At 43.1% G+C, this 18,608-nt stretch overlaps 1 protein-coding gene across 5 annotated transcripts in view; it reads right to left on the bottom strand.

The window, feature by feature from the left end:
* Window positions 1-18,608, bottom strand: part of tns2a (tensin 2a) — a 64,568-nt gene that overhangs the window by 7,976 nt on the left and 37,984 nt on the right. For 3 of the 5 annotated variants that reach the window (XM_031733955.2, XM_031733956.2, XM_031733958.2), the window contains exons 4-19: window positions 15,927-15,965; window positions 15,475-15,516; window positions 14,177-14,226; window positions 13,680-13,863; window positions 13,329-13,379; window positions 13,120-13,242; window positions 9,961-10,025; window positions 8,371-8,454; window positions 6,648-6,760; window positions 5,793-5,853; window positions 5,358-5,433; window positions 4,903-5,032; window positions 2,861-2,926; window positions 2,486-2,602; window positions 804-2,375; window positions 415-580 (exon numbers count right to left, since the gene is read on the bottom strand). In XM_031733955.2, the coding sequence (XP_031589815.1) occupies window positions 415-580; window positions 804-2,375; window positions 2,486-2,602; window positions 2,861-2,926; window positions 4,903-5,032; window positions 5,358-5,433; window positions 5,793-5,853; window positions 6,648-6,760; window positions 8,371-8,454; window positions 9,961-10,025; window positions 13,120-13,242; window positions 13,329-13,379; window positions 13,680-13,863; window positions 14,177-14,226; window positions 15,475-15,516; window positions 15,927-15,965 (2,939 nt within the window). Of the gene's footprint in view, window positions 1-414; window positions 581-803; window positions 2,376-2,485; window positions 2,603-2,860; window positions 2,927-4,902; window positions 5,033-5,357; window positions 5,434-5,792; window positions 5,854-6,647; window positions 6,761-8,370; window positions 8,455-9,960; window positions 10,026-13,119; window positions 13,243-13,328; window positions 13,380-13,679; window positions 13,864-14,176; window positions 14,227-15,474; window positions 15,517-15,926; window positions 15,966-16,731; window positions 16,883-18,608 lie in introns of those variants that run through there. The other 2 variants (XM_039604343.1, XM_031733957.2) reach the window with 2 other exon arrangements.

Raw genomic sequence — 18,608 nt, 5'->3', positions numbered from 1 at the left:
GGGAACTGGGGCTGTATAATCGGACTCCTACCTATTGGTTTGGCTTGTGCTCTGATCAGAATTAAACTGATACATCCAGTTTTAAACTGTACAATAACAGTTCATCTCAGCGCATTTGAGATTTTACAGTAAAGACTCCAGGATATTAGCGAGTGAGCCCAAAACAAGCTGCATGTTAGCTGCACCCCCGCTTCTTCATGGCGTCTGACCGCTCTGTTCTGTGCTGTGTTTTCATCATACTTTCCCCATGAGCCATGCCACCAAATATAAATTCCAATAAATAGAAATAAGCTTTTGACTATGGTGTTCTAATTAGATTAACATTATTTATGATTCCCTGTCATAGTTACATGTTTATTTCCACTATGGAAACGGCCCATCTGACACAACCAAGGTTGGGTAAGAGTGGAATACCTTTCCTGTGTGCGTAGAGGACTGCTGGTGTGAACAGGAGTGGGCGATCCAGACATGTCAGATGGTGTGGAACACGCGGCATGGCCGTTTCTGTGCACCCTTTTAAAAGAACCATGGGTAATGTGATCCCTCCAGCCCACGCTTTCACCAGAACTACGGAGGCCATCTGACAGAGGATGGAAACAATGAAGCATTTTTACTAAAAATTACCTCAGTAAACAGCATCAGCTGTTACACAGTTAATATGGTCCCAGCTGATTCTTATGCAAGTTCCCTGTAAAAACCCAGTCTGTGCTTAAGGCATGTATCAAGTTAAAACCAAATTTTCAGTGCATGCTGTTCCTCATTATTCCCACATTATTGAGTGTTTTTGTTTCAATGTGACTCACCAGTGTGTGAGTCAGAGCTGTATGACTGCTGTGAGTCTGGATGGTGATGATGGTGGTTGTGGTTATGCTCTGCTGGTCCGCTGCTATGGCCGCAGTGGCCCATCACAGCGGAAGCAGGAGGCAGCGGGGACGTGGACTCGGACTGGTAGCCTGATGCGTAGCCCCTGCTCTCAGACGGTGAGGGTTGGTAAGGTGAGCAGGGGCACACCTGACGTGGTGTCTGGTAACCACTGCTGCTGCTGCTGTACTTCATGTCCAGGTGGGAATGAGCGTGGGACCTCGATGCCTCTGGATAAGCTGGGTGACCTGATGGCAAGGGGTCAAAGGTAAAGGCTAGAAGATCTTGGCCCTGTGGGCCATAGGAGGCTACGGTGGCTCTCCTGTGCCAATATTCAGCCTCTCTGTCCCTCTCCCACTGCAGCTCTGCCTCCCTGTCTCGTTCCCAGTGAAGGGACAGTTCTCTGCCTCGTCTCAGCCCTGGGTCCCTTTCCCAGTGGACCTCTGACCCCCTGGGTAACTCCTCCCTGGTTCTCCTAAGCCCCACCTCCCTCTGATGAAGCTCCGCTTCTCTGTCCCAGTGGAAGCTGTCGCCACGCTCCATCCTGAGGGTGTGATAGGCAGCCGAGTCCTCTCTCCTCATGCTGCAGTCTCTGCAAGGACAGCCAGGGGGCGGCAGACCATCCATTAGCATGATGTCATGGTAAGTAGGGCTGGTGGCTGGTTTCTGGTGCGGGTGGGGATGGTGGTGGCTGTGAGGTGGAGGAGGGTGGTGATAGGGTGTGTACTCATCTTCCCGATAGCAAAGGCGACCTGGGGCAGACATAGGGTGGTGATGGGGGTGGTTGTGAGCGTGAGGGGTAAGATCTGCTGATGGGTAAGGACAGATATGACGCGATGACGGAGCCTCTGAGCAGGAGCGGTGCAGGTAGTGCGGCGAGCCACTCTGACGGTCCCACACCAGATCTGGAGGTGGGAGGGACTGGTGGGAGTGGGGGCTATAGTGTTGGCACAGATCCATGTGTGATGGTGGACCAGCGGGGTTGGGGCTAGCTGAAGGAGGAGCCCCGTGGTGACCGTTGGTCCCTGGAGCCCGATCGAGGCAGTAACCATTAGGCATGAGAAGGGTGCGGTCGCATCCTGGCTCTGCACAGCGCTGCGACCGGTAACCATCCCGGCAGGAACATGACCGACTGAGCCTCAGTGTCCCCGTTCTCTCCGACTGAATAGAATCTCCATCATCCAAAATGGCGGTCTCTCGCTCTCCATCTCGGCTTCCCTCGATGCCTCCGAGAAGACGTTCGAGCTCCTCCCTTTCCTGTCTGGTGGGCGGCGGTGGACGATTGGACTCCTCCTGATGGTCTGGATGGATAGAAGACTGGTTCAAAGGGAGGGAATGTGCTGAAAGGCCGGAGTCAGAGCCTTGGGTGATGCGGTGATCGGGCCTGTCTTCTGCAACTACTCCCCCTGCGATGCTGCCGTTGGTTGAGGTGAGGGAACCAGAGCCTGGACCTCGCCGCTTCTTTATCTGAGCGTAGAGGCTACCATCCAGAGGACCTCTGGTGTGGGCAATATCTACGACGCAAAGATAGATAAACTTAGTTTTTAATAATGGCTAGCACCATGAGTGCTGCTGTTAAAGGCTTCTACCGCTCCACCATGATGACTATGAAGACATCGTTTACCTTCCAGGCTGTCCTGGTATCGCTGGTTAAAATTCTCATAGGAATCCCAGCGAACCACAGGGTCAGCGGTGTTGTAGTCCACTGTGACAGCCGGGTCATTCTTGTGATATTCACGGCCTGAGAAGACATATATTACCATGTAGCTCTGCTCCTTAAATTATAATCAAAACATTTTTTTCCTTTTAGTAGGAGCCTATCCCAGCATAGGGCTAACAAACAAAAAACTATTCATACTCACATTCACACCTACGGGCAATTTAGAATCACCAGTTAACTTAACCCCACATGTCTTTGGACTGTGGGAGGCTTGATTATTTATTATTATCTGACAGATCGGCGTGCATTCCTTCCTCCCAGAAGAAACTGTGAACTAACCTTTGATCCGCTCTGGTCCGGAGGAGAAGACAAACTCCACTGTGGCATCAGATGGGAAACGCTCATCTGGGGAGAAGGAAAAAGGATATTCCCCGCGATCAGGATAAATATTTTTGTTTCTAGCTTAAGAAATATACCTACCCATACCCACAGTCTACAAATATCAGCGTAATCTCCATATGAGATCCAGATTCATGAAAGCATACTGGTGCTTTTGAGACATGTAGAGTATATATGAAGGAAACAAACTGCTGCTTCAGGATATCAAATACACTAATACGTTTCACAGATGTGTTTGGAGTTGTATTTACCCACAGTCATGTGTTTATGCGCACTCAGTGTAACGGATCGACTGCCACAGAGCTTTAAGAACATGCTTCCACACATATTCTGTCATTTCAGAAAAAAAAAAAAAACGAAGAGGAAATGAAGTAATGAGCATATTCATTATGGACTTAAGCAGCAGATAAGCACTTATTAGATATCATTCAATCTCTCTACAGTACAGCTCACGCTCACTACCCTCTCCTCCAGCGAGCTGCTATTATGTCCTCAATGGGGATTAAGCTACTACTATTGTGGGATTTATTTAACCATGACATTAAGAAGCCAAACCGCTGTGAATATATTCCCACAATGCCAATTCAAAGAGCTGCTATTATGTCAGTTAGTTGTAAGTAGTGATTATCCAACCACCACTAACAAGTCGTGCCAGAGTGACAATTTCAAAGTATCCAGAGAAGCAAAATCGGGCATTTAGGGAGGATTATCATTTGTTCTTGAATGTTTAAAGTGAGATTATTTTTATACAATGCTAATTCCAAAAAGTTGGGAAATCTCATACACTCATATGGAGCATAAAACACACCTCTTAGCAACTAATTAGGTTAACTGGCAACATGACAGTAACATGAGTGGGTATAACAAGAGCTTAGAGAGGCAGAGTTTCTCAAAAGTAAAGCTGGCAGTGGTTTAACAATCTGGAAAACACTGTCTACAAACTATGGGACTTTTTTAGAATAATGTCTCTCAACATAAAACTGTGAAATCTTTGAATATCTCATCACCTACAGTACATAGCTCCCTAGTACATAGGGATAGCTCAGTAGGTAAAGCGGTTGCCCCATGATCGGAAGGTCGGGGGTTCGAATCCCCTGAACGGCTACCCTGAGGTACCCCTGAGCAAGGTACTGTCCCCACACACTGCTCCCACGGGGATCAATAAAGTATACGTCATTATTATTACATAACATCATCAACATGCACAGAAATGTCTGTGTGCAAGGGAAAAGGCAGAATGTACATATTGGATAACAGTGATTTTTGGGCTCTCAGCTGACGCTGCATATTATTGGCTCTTTTGCTATTATTAATATAATATAATACCTGCAAATTTTCTACTAATCAGTTCAGCTTCTCAAACTTTGGCCCATCAGGCGGTGCTCTACACAGTGTGCACGGGCACCTGCAAGCTTACAAGCTACCAAACACAGAACGCCAAAGAAATGTGATCCTGATCAAATTCAGTCAAGTGAAGCCAAGCAAAACTGACTGTACAGAAATCTGTGGATCCATTTGTCACGATTTCTATTTAATGTCTTCATTCTTGAATCAATACTTTTAAAATATGCCATCTAAATTTTAAGAATGTGGACTGTAAAGTCACTGAACTGAAAAACAGGCATGCAGCTACAGCAAAACATCTTTCTTTGAGCACAACCTCAAAGTGAAGAAAAGTAAGCTTCATTTTAATGTGCAGCTAGTTTTGTGGCAGAATAGGCTGCATAGTCCAGATAAACAAAATCTTTTTGTGAATTGTCATTTTGCTTTAATAAGCTTAAATTTTAGAATGCATGTATTTTTATTGAACTGCACATACTACATGTAGCTGTCAAAATCAGGGCTTTGAAGCAGTTTCCTTTGAGTTGTTATGGTAACCTTCTTAGAACTGTAATCAGAGTACTGTATTTAAATGCGAATCATTAATAATCATTAAATTAACACCGCCAACGAATTTCCCAGTGTGGTCCAGAGTTACGCACCAGTACACGCTTCGTCCAGCTCCCCTTTGCCAAACCACAGCTGGGATCCGTGGATGGTGCAGGTGTGGAACTGCAGTCTGAACACGGTGTCTCTGTCAGCACTTTGAGCTCGCCTGTGGTAGCACTTGACCTGCAGAGGGCAGCAGAGAGTGAGGAAAAAGAGCCGCAGAATAAAGTGCATGTGGGATAATGACAGCTTGGTGCAGTGAATAAAGGGATTTGTGTTCCACATGAGTGACACCTACAACTTTGGAAATGGCTGAGTGCACAAAACAAATTATGACTCGGTGTTAACAAAGGGGAAAAGAAACTTTTCCAGACCAAAATGTATATTTTAGAGATTTTACCACAATTGTTTCATGTTTGTTGAGCATAAATTAAGTCATTTAGTCATAATTCAACCCCCACCCATATCTGGGGGCTTCTGGTTGTCATTTCCTTCCCATATGACTCACCATGATGTCACCCTTTAGCAGCAGTGCTGGTTCAATGGTCACACACAGTCTTCTGCCTCCAGTGCCTTGAAGGTCACTGTGGACAATAAAGGGTACACAAACGAGCCTGTTACGTATCCACGGAAAGCATGGGGGTGTACATGGGGGTGTAAGGAGTGTGAAAGATCGATTGTTTACACTTGTTTTATACTACCACAATCTGTGACCAATGTTTCTCTCAACACTTTTAAACCTGGAAAAAGCCTTGAGGTAAAAATGAAAACATGATGGGAGGTGGACTAAAGGAGAAGAAACGCATCCCTTTACTCCCGTCTCTTTAATTACTCTGCGATGATGCTGAAACTTCAGCGCATGAAAGAAAACACTGCAGAGCCAACAAATACATTCAGCTTATCTGGGCTATCAGCTGGCCTCCCGACAGAAAGATAGACTCACTATATGCCTGAAGTGTAGACCAACTGCATGGACTGGTAGATTTTCAAGAAGGGGTAGTAACCTGGAAAGAGGAGAGAGAGAGATTTTAGACATGGCAGGCACTATCAGCACAAAGACAGGAATGCGCTGACTCCACGTGGACTCGATCATCAGATTAACGTGTGTGGGTAGAGGCTGTATGTGACCGTGCATGTCATCTGCATTCAATAACACTGTCCCAGCACCTAGCCAAGAAAAACACTGCGCTGCATGTGCATTTTATCTGCGTCGGGAAGCAGAGTGAGGACGGACTGGAGATAATCAGACAGGAGATTAGATACCTCAAGTCTGTTTACACTTTCCTCACTTGCATTTTAGCAAGTGAGAAAAGCGCAGCTGAGGCGGGGTACACCCTGAGGGGTGAACTGCAGTTCCTCTAATGGCCACTTGAGGTCATCTCAAGAAGCAAGTCCATCCCCATTGACTACCATGTTAAAATGCCTGACTTCGACCATAAAATGAACACGACTAGAACAACGATTTGGATCTTTTCAGCTAAGTTTAAACAAATATACATTTAGTATTTCATAATAATCCAGTTGGATTTTGTTTTGGCTTTGAGGTTAGGCTTTGCTGAACTGGACATATCAACTACGTTTGCTCTGTTGGTGCCTTTTCAAGCATTTTAATGGATTTCTTTGACATATAACATGCCTTTTTTATATAAATAGACAGTAGTGCTCAGACTATTCAAACTGAAGCTTCAAAATGCAGAATCAAAATTCCACACTGAGTATGAGAGAGCGATTTGGGGTTAAGAACAGGCAGAAATACATTTTTGATTGGGTGATTTGGCCAAAAGGTCAGCAAACACACCTCCTTCCCCTTGGAAGTTGGGGAGCGACGGGATGAGTACTTGATGAAGGAAGAGAGGGCTGCTGTTCATCTTGATCGCCCCAGACAGAAGGCCTCCAAAGTAATATATATACCTGGAATATAAAAAGGGATTATGAGAAGTTCTTATCATGGAAAAATACATTTACAACTTCTGAGGACAAATGATAAATGTCAAACAGCCGCTGAGCCATGCTGCTGTCAGACAGCCCCCACCAGTGGAGAGCCAGGTAAGAAAGCAGCAAGAAATATCTAACACCAGCTGTGTGGACTCCACGTTTCCATTTCCCATCTGTCTTCTAGTCTCCAACACAGCTGGAAGTGATTCGATATTCCTGAATCAGTTGTCATTTCCTTGAGCTCTGTGTTGGCCTTTAATCGTAGTTTTTTTTGAAGTATCTATGTGTGAAGCCGCACACTCAGCAGGCTAAGAGTTTAACTCAGCAGTTCTCCAAAAGAAGTGGGCAACCAGGTGATAAATATGAAAGGAAACTAATTCAATTAGACAGAATTTTGCAGACACAATAAAATTATTGTGGTACTGTGCTGACCTCAAATTGAATCTGTTTATATAATTGAAGGTAAAAATGACTGGGAGTGATATATTTTTCATTTTTTGAAGTAAGACATACTGCACAACATTAGAAAACCTCCTTAAATCCAGATACAGCATGTGTATGGACAGTCTGTTGATTAGAAGTATGAAATGTTCCCTCTGTTTAAAGCGGATTGCACCCAACACAACTTCTGGCTCTAGTTTCTTTTTGTAAGCATACAGAAATACATGTTATATACAGATAAGTCAGAAAATGCTAAACTCTTTCCTGAAGTATTAACATTTTATTAAAGGGGACATATATGTAGAGTTTTGGTAGAGTAGCTCTAAATGATTCACACTTCTATATCTTACGCTGGTTGGACCTCCACCTTCCTCTCAGTAAAATTTGCCATTTTAGCTCCTGTATCTTTAAAACACTCCCGCCTTCAAATTCCACTTTCTTCTAAATGTAAGCTTCCTGAAGAGCTGCACCCGGTGCTTGGTAGGCGGGTGCTCTGTGGATGCTGCAGATAACCATGTAAAAGTGTCAGCTCATCGCATCAGTAGAAAAAAAAATAATGGGAAGCCAGTATTCAGGGCAATCTGAACCCTGAGATCTTTTGCTCACAGGTATTTTGGGATGTGATTATTATAAACATCCAACACTGTATAATTAGATATTTGGCAGAAAATAAGGAAAAACAAATGAGGTCCCCTTTAAAGTGTCTTGGGTAAACGTACCTACTTTTCCATGTCAAAGGGAAAGGATTATATTCCATCTAAGGAGCCAAATTCACGTTTTTATTCCATTTACAAGCTCCATCTTTCTTTCATCCTTTTATTTCACCTTTTAAAATCATTTTCATACTAGGAAAAGCATGATTATTACTAACAAGATTGACAATGGCTCTGTTGTTCTATTTAAATGCCCAAAAGTCTGACAGGGAGCCAGAAGATGAGGCAGCTAAATGATATGGAGCTCTGACTCATTTTATTATTTGTTGAGCTACAAATCCAATCCAGAATCCTAAAATACGTTTCTTTCCCCTAGAGGATGGAAGGATGATGCATTTAATAACTTGGGCATGACGTGGGAAACCCACACTCACAACTGCTGCCCCCCCACGCCCCTCTCATTTTCCACTCAGATCATCCTGTGGCCTCTACCTGTTTTGGGACGGCTGGAGGGACGAGGACACCTTATCTTCACAGAACTTCCTCATGGCAAGAGTACTGAGAGCCTGGTCCGCCCTGTACATGAATGCACAAATACAAACACACACACACACACACACACACACAAGCTTTTAGCCAACAATTTCCATCATGGGACTTGCACCAGACTCTCTAGATGCCAGAAAGTACATGGAGAGGATACAGCTGGCATTGGCCACAGGATAAACCAGTTTCCACTGTTCCTGTGCAAAATCCGGAGGGCTTCATTTATCAAATGACTTATCAACAAAGTCTGAATGGAAATCTTTGTCCTGCACGTACATGAACCTGCACACATCAGCCACTAGACTCACTGCTGTAATATGTTTAAAAGCATTTTAGGTTATGCATGTTTGAGTAGTTGAATTTAAGCTGAACATGTTTTTGCTCGTTGCTTCAAACTTCAAGTGATGACGTATCGACGCTCCAATAATATTGTTTGTTGACTATAAGCCTCCACTGCACACGCTGCAGTCTATTATACCTGAGCCCAAACAAAGAACGACACGGCACAGTATTGCGATATTTTGCGTCGCAATTTTATATCTATAGATGCCAAATATTGACATTTAATTGACATTGAAATATTCTTAGAATAATATGAACCAGAGGGCACCAAAATCCTCAGATAATGTTAGTTGAGCAAACTTGGACTGACTGCAGTTGCTCAGAGACATTATGAGTCCTGCAACTCGAGGGGACTCAACTTTAACCGGCTGTCAGCTGGTTGTATTCTGTTATATTCTTAGAAAACTGGAAGGATAAAAAGCACAAATGTGATAATTAAATGTGACTTTCTGTCCAAGTAAACAACATGATATATGTGAATTTCAACCATTTATCACAGTTAATTGCTGTATCATCACAAACAGACTGCATGTAATAGCCAGCTTGTTCCCATTCAATTGCAGACTGATAACAGACGGGTAGCAGACGGACTCTGACTTATGGCAAGATTTATGGCATGTTTTAGGTTTTATAATTTAGAGTTGAATAAAGGTTATAATTAGCAATACTGCAATACTTGCAATAATGTTAAACATTGAAATAATATCAAATCGTGAGGGACGTGTGGTGGTAATCTGTCACAATCACAATACTGGATCACCCCAATCTGGGCCACAACATCCTAAAGCAAAACAAAACAAACAAAATGTCTGTGAAGGTTCTCAGTCATCCAGGTCATCGTAGTCAAAGGAGTTTGCAAAGAAAAGAGCGTCTGGACTTCTTTAAGTTGCTTGAAGACGTTTCACGTTTCACGTTTCAAAACAAACAAAACAAAGCAAGTGTTTCATGCAGCGGAGCGTATCAGTCATTGCGGCCCCTGCACATGATCTCTTTCCCCCAAATGGAAGCCAGGACAGCACTCTTGATTGGGAGAACAGCTTCACTGATCACTTTTAGACTGTTTTAACTGTGTTTGTTTGCTTTTGGGAACAAGGTAAACAGGTTATTGCCCCAGACAGTCTTTAACACATTAAATGTGCAGATACTCTGATTGATTGCTCTGATTGTCTCTGACATTAACAAACACATACTCACCCTGCAGAGATCTTGCTGTAGTGCATGTAGGCTGCAATAATGACGCCTGTTTTACCTTTGTTCCCCTGTAAGAGGAAGAGGAGAGGACAAAGAAATGATGATGATGTGCTGATCTCACCCTCAGGTGCTGAGGACAGCTGATTTTCACGCTTTATATGACCAGATGGTTTTAACTGATTTTTCATAGAAAGAAAACAAAGCAGCAAAGGAGGAGAGCAGGACACATGGGAGTGTCATGGTGAGATGTGAAAAAGGCTGCTTGACTTCAAATTAAAAAGCTCCCTGTGGTGTTTTTTTCACAATGGTTGCTCTTTACTTCCTGACACATTCCAAAGACATTCCAGCTCCGAATTCCTGAAGTGACCCTTCCAGATCCCAGTAGGGAGGCTGCACCTCCACGCGCTGAGCACAAATTAAAGCTTGTTTTGCACAGCAGATCTCTCAGTGGAGGACGTTTCATTGACAACAACTTGTTTATTCACGTCCCTGGCGTGATCTGCAGCTGGCAAAGGATTGCTTGTAGCTGGAATGTTCTGGAAAGTTGGCAGACCACAGAAGTAGTCTGGTTTTAGGATTTCAATTCTCCTGACCAAAACCAATAAATAAAACATCTAGACGAGGTCTGGGAGCTCAGACACCACCAGCATTAGCTGGTGACTGTTCAGTAATGGTCCAAGCATTCAAATCACCACCTCTCTTCTGATTGGACGATGGAAAAGAATCTCTGAGCGATCTGCAAAGGCGTGGAAGTTAAATGTCAGGATGACAGAGTTTGATCTTAATTGTATGGTTAATTTTTTTTTACCATGGGTGGAAGGAGCTTATTGAATTATATGGTGCACTCTGCAATTTTGGTTTTAGTCAAGTTGTGTGAACAGCAGTATCTAATAAAGCGTTCTTTACGGAGCAATTATGGCTGATTAAACATGCACAAGCAAGCAAGAGAAATACTAAACTGTAACATCACATACCCAAAGGTCAGCTAGCCATTTATTTATTTCTATAATATTGCTGCACAGAGTTTCACAGGCTTGTTTCAGGCATCTGGTAGTGTTGGGATCCGATACTGCTAAGTATAATTTGGTTATGCTTCACTATTTCATCTTTATACTACTTTACACTTCTAGGACGGTACACTTCAGTAGAAAACGTTTTCCCTTTTACTTCATTACATTAATTTGCTGAATCTTAATTACTAGCTGCAGGTTGTGATTTTAGATTTAACAAATGCTGCTGATTTATAAATGTGGTGCACATGGATGGTAAGACCCAAGGTTTCCCCTGGAACATAACCCAAAGCATCACACTGCCTTTACCAGCCTGCTTTCTTCCCATAATGCACAGGTGTCGAACTCCAGGCCTCGAGGGTGTCCTGCAGGATTTAGACGTGTCCTTGATCCAACACAGCTGATTTAAAGGCTAAATTACCTCCTCAACATGTCTTGAAGTTCTCCAGAGGCCTGGTAATGAACTAATCATTTGATTCAGGTCTGCTGACCCAGGGTGAGATCTAAAACTTGCAGGACAAGTCCCTCGAGGCCATAATGCATCCTGGTGCCTTGTGATCACCAGGTAAGTGACGTACATGCATCCGAGTGTAACCCTGAGTAAAATCTGTTTTACTAGATTTTAGTAATTTCCTGCACTTGAACACATCACAAATACATGACTCCAACCACATGACTTTGCTCAGCCAATCGGATGGCTGTTGCAGGTTTGTATTGGCAAACACTTGCTTTTCCCGTTTTAATGCATTTTTTTAACACCAACTAACTTATGCGACTTAGACGCTGATTACCGTGAGCCAGAGCCATAGTGTTGTCGTGCACTGAACAGAACGGAATTGGTGAGTTTGAACTTTTAATTGACTGTTTGTATTGTTACCAGCTGACGCTAATTGGCTGCTGCCGGTCCAAACAATTTGATTTTGATTTGACCGATATTTGTTGAATAAAAAAATGTTGTGAAGCTATATAGTATGTATATAGCAGTTGAAATGTTTCAGTTAAATCCTTATTGGTTAAATATACTGTTTGTTTATTTATTTATAAATTGTGTACACGGGAACAAGAATAACTTAATGTATTTAGCTTAACTGGCTGACATTTTTGTATTCTTGTCATTTCTTATTGGCCTTGTTTATTTAATGCAGGCCAAGTGAACCTTTTTGGGTATGGAAAAGGATGGCGAGCCAATGAACGGCTAGGAGCAGGAATCATTCTGCACTGAAGCTTCCACTGGTTGGGTAGGAAGCTATCAAAGACGACGCTCTGTCCCCATTTTCCAAATACACTGATTTCCACAATCATACACACCTGTTTATGGACAATAGCGCTTGGACATCTCTCATGGACATTCAGATAAAACTCATGGCCATAAACCAGAAGAATTTGCTTAGTTGTCTTTGTGCACCCCCACTGGGTTTTGATTAATTGAATAGCTGCAGCAGGAGTGATTATTTAAGTTTTCCTTTTCTTGTTACTTTTCTTTGGGTTTTGGTTAAATACATGGTACCTGCAAAAGCATTTTGTGTTGTGTGTATTAATTACTGCCCATCAGCTCCAGTAGCGTTCCTAAATCTTCTAATTAATAATGACCTAATATTTCACTCAATACCTAGCCTGTATTAATTCATTAGCGCTTCATCAGTGTTACACGAGCATCCACGTCGATGTCAAAGAAACGTGATTCATCAGACAAGCCCATCTTCTTCCATTGCTCCAATAGAAGAAGGTGGGCTGGTCTGATGAATGGGCTGGACTTCTATTCCACATGCTGTAATAACACAGTTGAGTTCTGATGCTCACGTGTCCATTGTTGTGCTTTCTGAGGTGGACAGGGGTCAGCACACAGACCCTGTCTGGTCTGCAGCTATGCAGCCCCATACACAAAAAAACAGTGATGCCCTGTGTACCCTGACACCTGTCTATCAGGATCAGCAGTAAATCTTTTGACAATTTGAGCTACCATAGCGCATCTGTTGGGTCAGACCACATGAGCCAGCCTTCACTCCCTCCATGCATCAGTGAGCCTTGATATTTTGCAAGCTTGTTAGGAAACATCAGTCTTTACAGACATGTCGCATATGCCTGTTTTTTACAGCCTGGGAAACTGTGTGATGTCCATCTGAGAAACCTCAGTGGGCCCCTAAAGTCTGACCTTGCAGTGTAAGACCACCACGTGCTGGGGGTCAGAGTTCAACCAGTTCTCCATGGCCTTGCATATGGCACAGATCTTATCCAGCGGTGGGGCGTGGAGGTCGGGCCAGCCAAAGTCGTGGACCTGATGGTGGGTGGAGACGGAAGAAACAGATTAAATGAAAGGTTGTAAAGTGAATTCTTAACATGAAGACTTACAGGAAGTCCTACCTTTGGGTTCAGTCGGGTGATATCGTGGCGCCTTTCAGAGAGATTCAGGAGCTGAAAACAGAAAGGTTTTTTTTTTTTTTTTTTTTTTTTTTTTATATCATCACTACACTGCATCACAGTAACAAGCTGTCATCACTATTATTTTATTATGGGTGTGACAGAAAAAAACAGACTGCTTATTTGTGGGTTTCTATTTTGCCGCTTCCTGTGGCTATATGCCAAAGTGTATTGTGCAACAATGCTTCAAATGTATTTAGCTGAATGCTCCCAGGGGTAAACAATGTCTTGCAAAGGCTTCTGTACTTACACTCATCAGCTGAGCTATACAGTATTGCATTTCTCTTCACTCACCAGAAACTTTTCCTGGTGTTTGGACTTGAGCATGGCAGCCACCTCCTTCAGGTTCAGCCGGTATCTCTGCTCTTCCAGCTTCGGAGGGAAGAAGACGGAGATGATCCTCTCAGTGATGTAGGTCAGGTCGAAGTCGTAGTTTCGTTCCATCACTCGCTCCATCACACGGTCCACGCTGAAGCTCCTGGAGGAACCGAAAAGAGACAGCAGTGGTTAGTGGGTTGTTTGTGGTAGCTCAGCACAGACCCTCAGATGCACTCTGAAGAAGCTCCTAACTGGATGAATGGAGACAAACCATCAACGAAGAAAGAAACTGGATAGTGTTTCACAAGCAGGTCAGACACTAAAAACGACATTTGTCTAAGGAACAGGTGTAAGACGGTGCAGGTTTCAGAGCAAGCGGAAAATTGTGCCAGTGTAGAGACTTTATTTGCATTTGTATTTAATGATTTCTGTAGAAACTTCCCCAACATGGAAAATGAATGAAATGGTGTTACCTTGGCAGGGTGTTTCTCTGTTTGGTGTAGGTTAAAGATTTGGTGGATCCCTGCAGAAAAAACAAATATACAATAAGACACAGTCAAAGCTCATCCATACCTCATTACCACTTTAACAATGATGTGCTTTGGGCCCTTTTTGATAATGATAACAAATGAGCAAGTTACTTATCTGTCCACATAGGATATGGACTACGCTCAGGTCTTACATCCCTGAAGTTTGTCTTTCAGGCCTCCTTTGGAAGCTTGTTCATCTCTTCTGAACTCACAGTAAACTGAACACTCTCTAGTCTATTTTGTACACAGTAAATTAGGTAAATTATAGTAACTTAAGATGTCAAATCATGTCATCGCATTGACCTGTGCATTGTTTTAATGTTCCATTGGAGATATAACTGCACACTGAGATAAAACGGCAGAGAGCAAAGGTATGGCATTAAAGTTGTGGAACCATGATCCTCCTTCAAGATTTCAGCCTAAAGCAAACATTTCCAAAAAATAACAGCTAGATCAGAACATAGACTGTACATAAAAAATGGTCACAGCCACAGTGATTTTAGCCATTGGTTAATGAGAGGTTTTATTGCTGTGAACCTTAAAATTGAGCATTTTTGCCATTTTGGTGCTTTGTAAATTCAGCTGACAGGTGACGGTTGGATCTATATTGGAAAAATAGACACTAGGTTAGTCCTTTGTGTCCGTAATTGTTACCAATAATGTTACAAAATAAACATGTTTTATACATTACATATAATATGTTGCCATGGGTTTCTCTAGAACCAGACTTCTTCTTGAAACCAAAGCCCCTTGATCGCTCTTTAGGTTTAAAGCACTTTAAACCTGGAAGGTACTACCACTTTTTATTTACAGTCTATGCGATGAATTTAAAAAAAATCTTATCTGCAGATTATTATTAACCCTTTCTTGTTCTGAGGCATTTAATAGCTAAAATATGTCAAGATGAAGAAGTAGGTTAAATCTGCCCAACACACTAGTTCTTTAAGGGATAAATCACTTTGAGCTCAATTACTATACTTCATGGCCTTTAGTAAATGCTGCAGCCTTTAGGAGTTACTGCTGTTCAAATCTGCCATCGCTCTCTCTTCGGTTTGTTTAGTATGTGATAAATCAAAATGAGTGAAGCCACAAACTGTTTATTCCTTGACAGATTTGGACATTGCCCAGACAGACAGCTTGATACTGGCGGCGTGTAGGAAAAAGGGGGAAGATACAGAGAGAAAAGGCATGAGGGTTATGAGGAGGACGAGGAGAGAGCATGGAGGTCAAAGTATGCTCACCAGGTGCTGGATGTGTCGAGAAGGAGCCGTCCCTCTACGCTGCTGGATGTGAGGAAGGAGTGGTGATAGGATGAAGGTGAAGTGAACGAAGGCGAGAAGTAGGGCAAAGGGAGGAGGTTGAAAGGAGGTGAGAGTGGGGAGAAAGGGGAGACAAGAGGAGGCAATGCAGAGGAAGGAAAGGAGAGTTAATTAAACAAACCGACTCCCTAATGGGTAAACATTACTACTTCCTACATCAACTCTTTTTTTTTTTTTTTTCCCTGTTGTGGACTGAAATCCCACAGAGCTCGAGGAATGAGCACTAACTGGGCTGAGGGCTCGGCTTCCCAAAAGGAATTCAGCAAGAGGAAACCATACAGTGGTTTTGGGGAGCCATGCCTCCTAACTATGGACAGACAGGGTGGGAAAAGTTTCTTTTGAGGAAAAGAAATGAGGAAATGGAGGGGACTTACCAGATCATTGGGGGGAGCTGGGATGCATGCAGAGGTCACCTGGAACACACAAATGCAGACACATCTGAATACATGAATGTACACACACACACACACACACACACACACACACACACACACACACACACAGAGAGACAAAGAGGGAAAAAAGCAACAAAACCAAACATCCTTTTCGCTTCAGGACAGAGTGATGAGGTCGGACGTGGGAAGCAATTGCTTCCTAAAACAAGATGACAGGGAGGAAAATCCACAAATAAAACTGAGAAGCCTTAAGTAGAAGCTGGAAGGTTTACGATGATACAGTCTCATACACAGCATCTGTATTTAATATGAAGATTAAGTTGCAACATGATTAGTCCCATGACTGCAAGGCTATGTTGCCCATCAAGCTCTACACTTACATTTCCATTTTGGTTTTTGCAAATTAAAAACAAAGACATGTGAAAAGTGTTAACATTGTACTCGAAAAGACGTAACATGCATCACACTCAAGATCCACACAATTAAAATCCTATTTAACATTCTCACAGTCTGTTATATACCGATCAAACACAACATTATGGCCGCTGACAGATGACATGACTAACACTGATTATCTCTTCATCATGGCACCTGTTAGTGGGTGGGATATATTAGGGAGCAAGTAAACACTTTGTCCTCAAAGTTGATGTCTTAGAAGGAGGAAAAACAGACAAATGTAAGGATTTGAGCGGCAGTCACTGACTGCAGTGTTTAGTATCTATCACAAGTGGTCCAACGAAGGAACATTGGTAAACCAATAACAGGGTGACAGATGCTGACTTACTTATGAGAAATAAAACAGAATCTCAGCTGGGCCTCAGAAAGGTTGCATTATGATGAGAAGGGGTCTCTGACCATCGCCGTGTGATGAGACTGAGGCAAAACTGTTTTGCAATCTTAGAGAAGGCATAATGTCAACAGGACTTTGGATCCTTAATCAACAACAAACCAACTCGGTATTCTTGTGCAAGAACAAGTAACTGCTTAAAAAATCCCAACATTTTAACCGTGTGTTTTCATTTATTAACCACGACTGGGAGAACTGCCCATCCTATTTTAAGATCACTGATTCCACGCAGGATGCAAAGACAAAACCAATGAGCGATGATAAACAGCACAAGATCGAAATATCCTTGAGTGCTGAGTAATTACAAGAACAACTCGTTTTTGAGAGCGTGTTTACAAAATGTGAAGCCAGATATCATGGCTACACAGCTGGAGGAGCAATGAGACAGAAATGCACACACACTTGGAATGACACATCCGATTCCCATGTCTGTTATGGGCCTACAGGTCAATGAACTGTAACCAAAGGAAGCAGGGGCTGAACAGCAGCCCTAATGAAGGGGGCTGAGAGCCACAGTCAAGCTTACGCAGTGTTGGGGAGTAACGGAATACATGTACCGCCGTTACGTATTCAGAATACAAAATATGAGTAACTGTATTCCGTTACAGTTACCGTTTAAAAAGGTGGTATTCAGAATACAGTTACTTTGTTGAAATAAATGGAATACACGGCGGTACTTCCCTGTTTCATATTGTCGCGGGTCAGGACTGTTTGGGTTTGTTTGACAGCTACGTTCTGTTGTTCCAGGCGGCAGCGTTACGGTTGCCATGGTTACAGGGTGACGCTCTCTCTCTGCGTGTTTCCTGGGTGAGAGAGCGCTTTTTTGTTGTTGTTGTTGTTGTGCTAAGCTAAAAGGCAGAATGCTACAGGCATAGCTCTAAAGCATGTAGCCTGATGGGCAGTGTAGTCCGTGCTGCAGGGAGAATGGACTACCATACCCGTTATGTGTCTGTGAGCGAGGGAGGGAGAGAAAGGAAATGTCCGAGCTGTCACGGAGCAAAAACGGGAGCTGGAAGCATGTAAATATAATAATAACCACAGCAGCCAAGAAGAGTGCCTGAGGAGCCCATTTGTAAGTAAGCTATTAAGACTCAACTGTACACTGTGTTCGTGTTTTCCTCCGGAAAAAATAAGTTCCGTTGGAGAAGCCTTTCAACGCCTCTCTCTGTCTCCCATAAGCAAAGTTGACCCAGACAACAAAGTAAAGCTAGTTTTCGCTACCAGCCCGACACGAACCCGACGTATTAGCCAGAGGTCCCTTTACTACGTTTCGGAGCCGCGGACCTTCAGTAACAGTAATAAATCACAGCAATAGGACATTCACGTAGTTGTAAACAGCATGATAATATATTAAGTATTCCAGAGTATTCAGAATACGTTACTCTCATTGAGTAACGTAACGGAATACGTTACAGAATACATTTTGGGGCATGTATTCAGTATTCTGTAGTGGAATACATTTTAAAAGTAACCTTCCCAACACTGAGCTTACGTAACGTACGACAACACGTGTGCACGCACACACATACGCAAAAGGCAATGTTCCACCGAACGAGCCCTTTTTGGACTGTTTATTTGGACACAGGAAAAGGGCAAGGGCTTGTGTATATCTCATTGTGCACAAAGGGGAAGTTACACAGGCCCTGAACCTGGGGGGGCGTGTCACCGCAGTGACTATGTGTTGCGGAGTTTGTGTTAGGCGTTCTTTCTTTAGAATAAAGTGCAGTCTCTTAGTGTTGCCTGTGTGTGACACAGACATCAGCAGGAAGGCAGAGGAGCAGACAATGAGCTAAATTGAGGGACAACGTTGTTTG

Source organism: Oreochromis aureus, linkage group 20 (assembly GCF_013358895.1).
Source record: "Oreochromis aureus strain Israel breed Guangdong linkage group 20, ZZ_aureus, whole genome shotgun sequence".
NCBI classification, from domain to species: Eukaryota; Metazoa; Chordata; class Actinopteri; order Cichliformes; family Cichlidae; genus Oreochromis; species Oreochromis aureus.
Note: the sequence above shows the minus strand (reverse complement) of the source record. Positions and strands in the feature narration are given on the sequence as shown.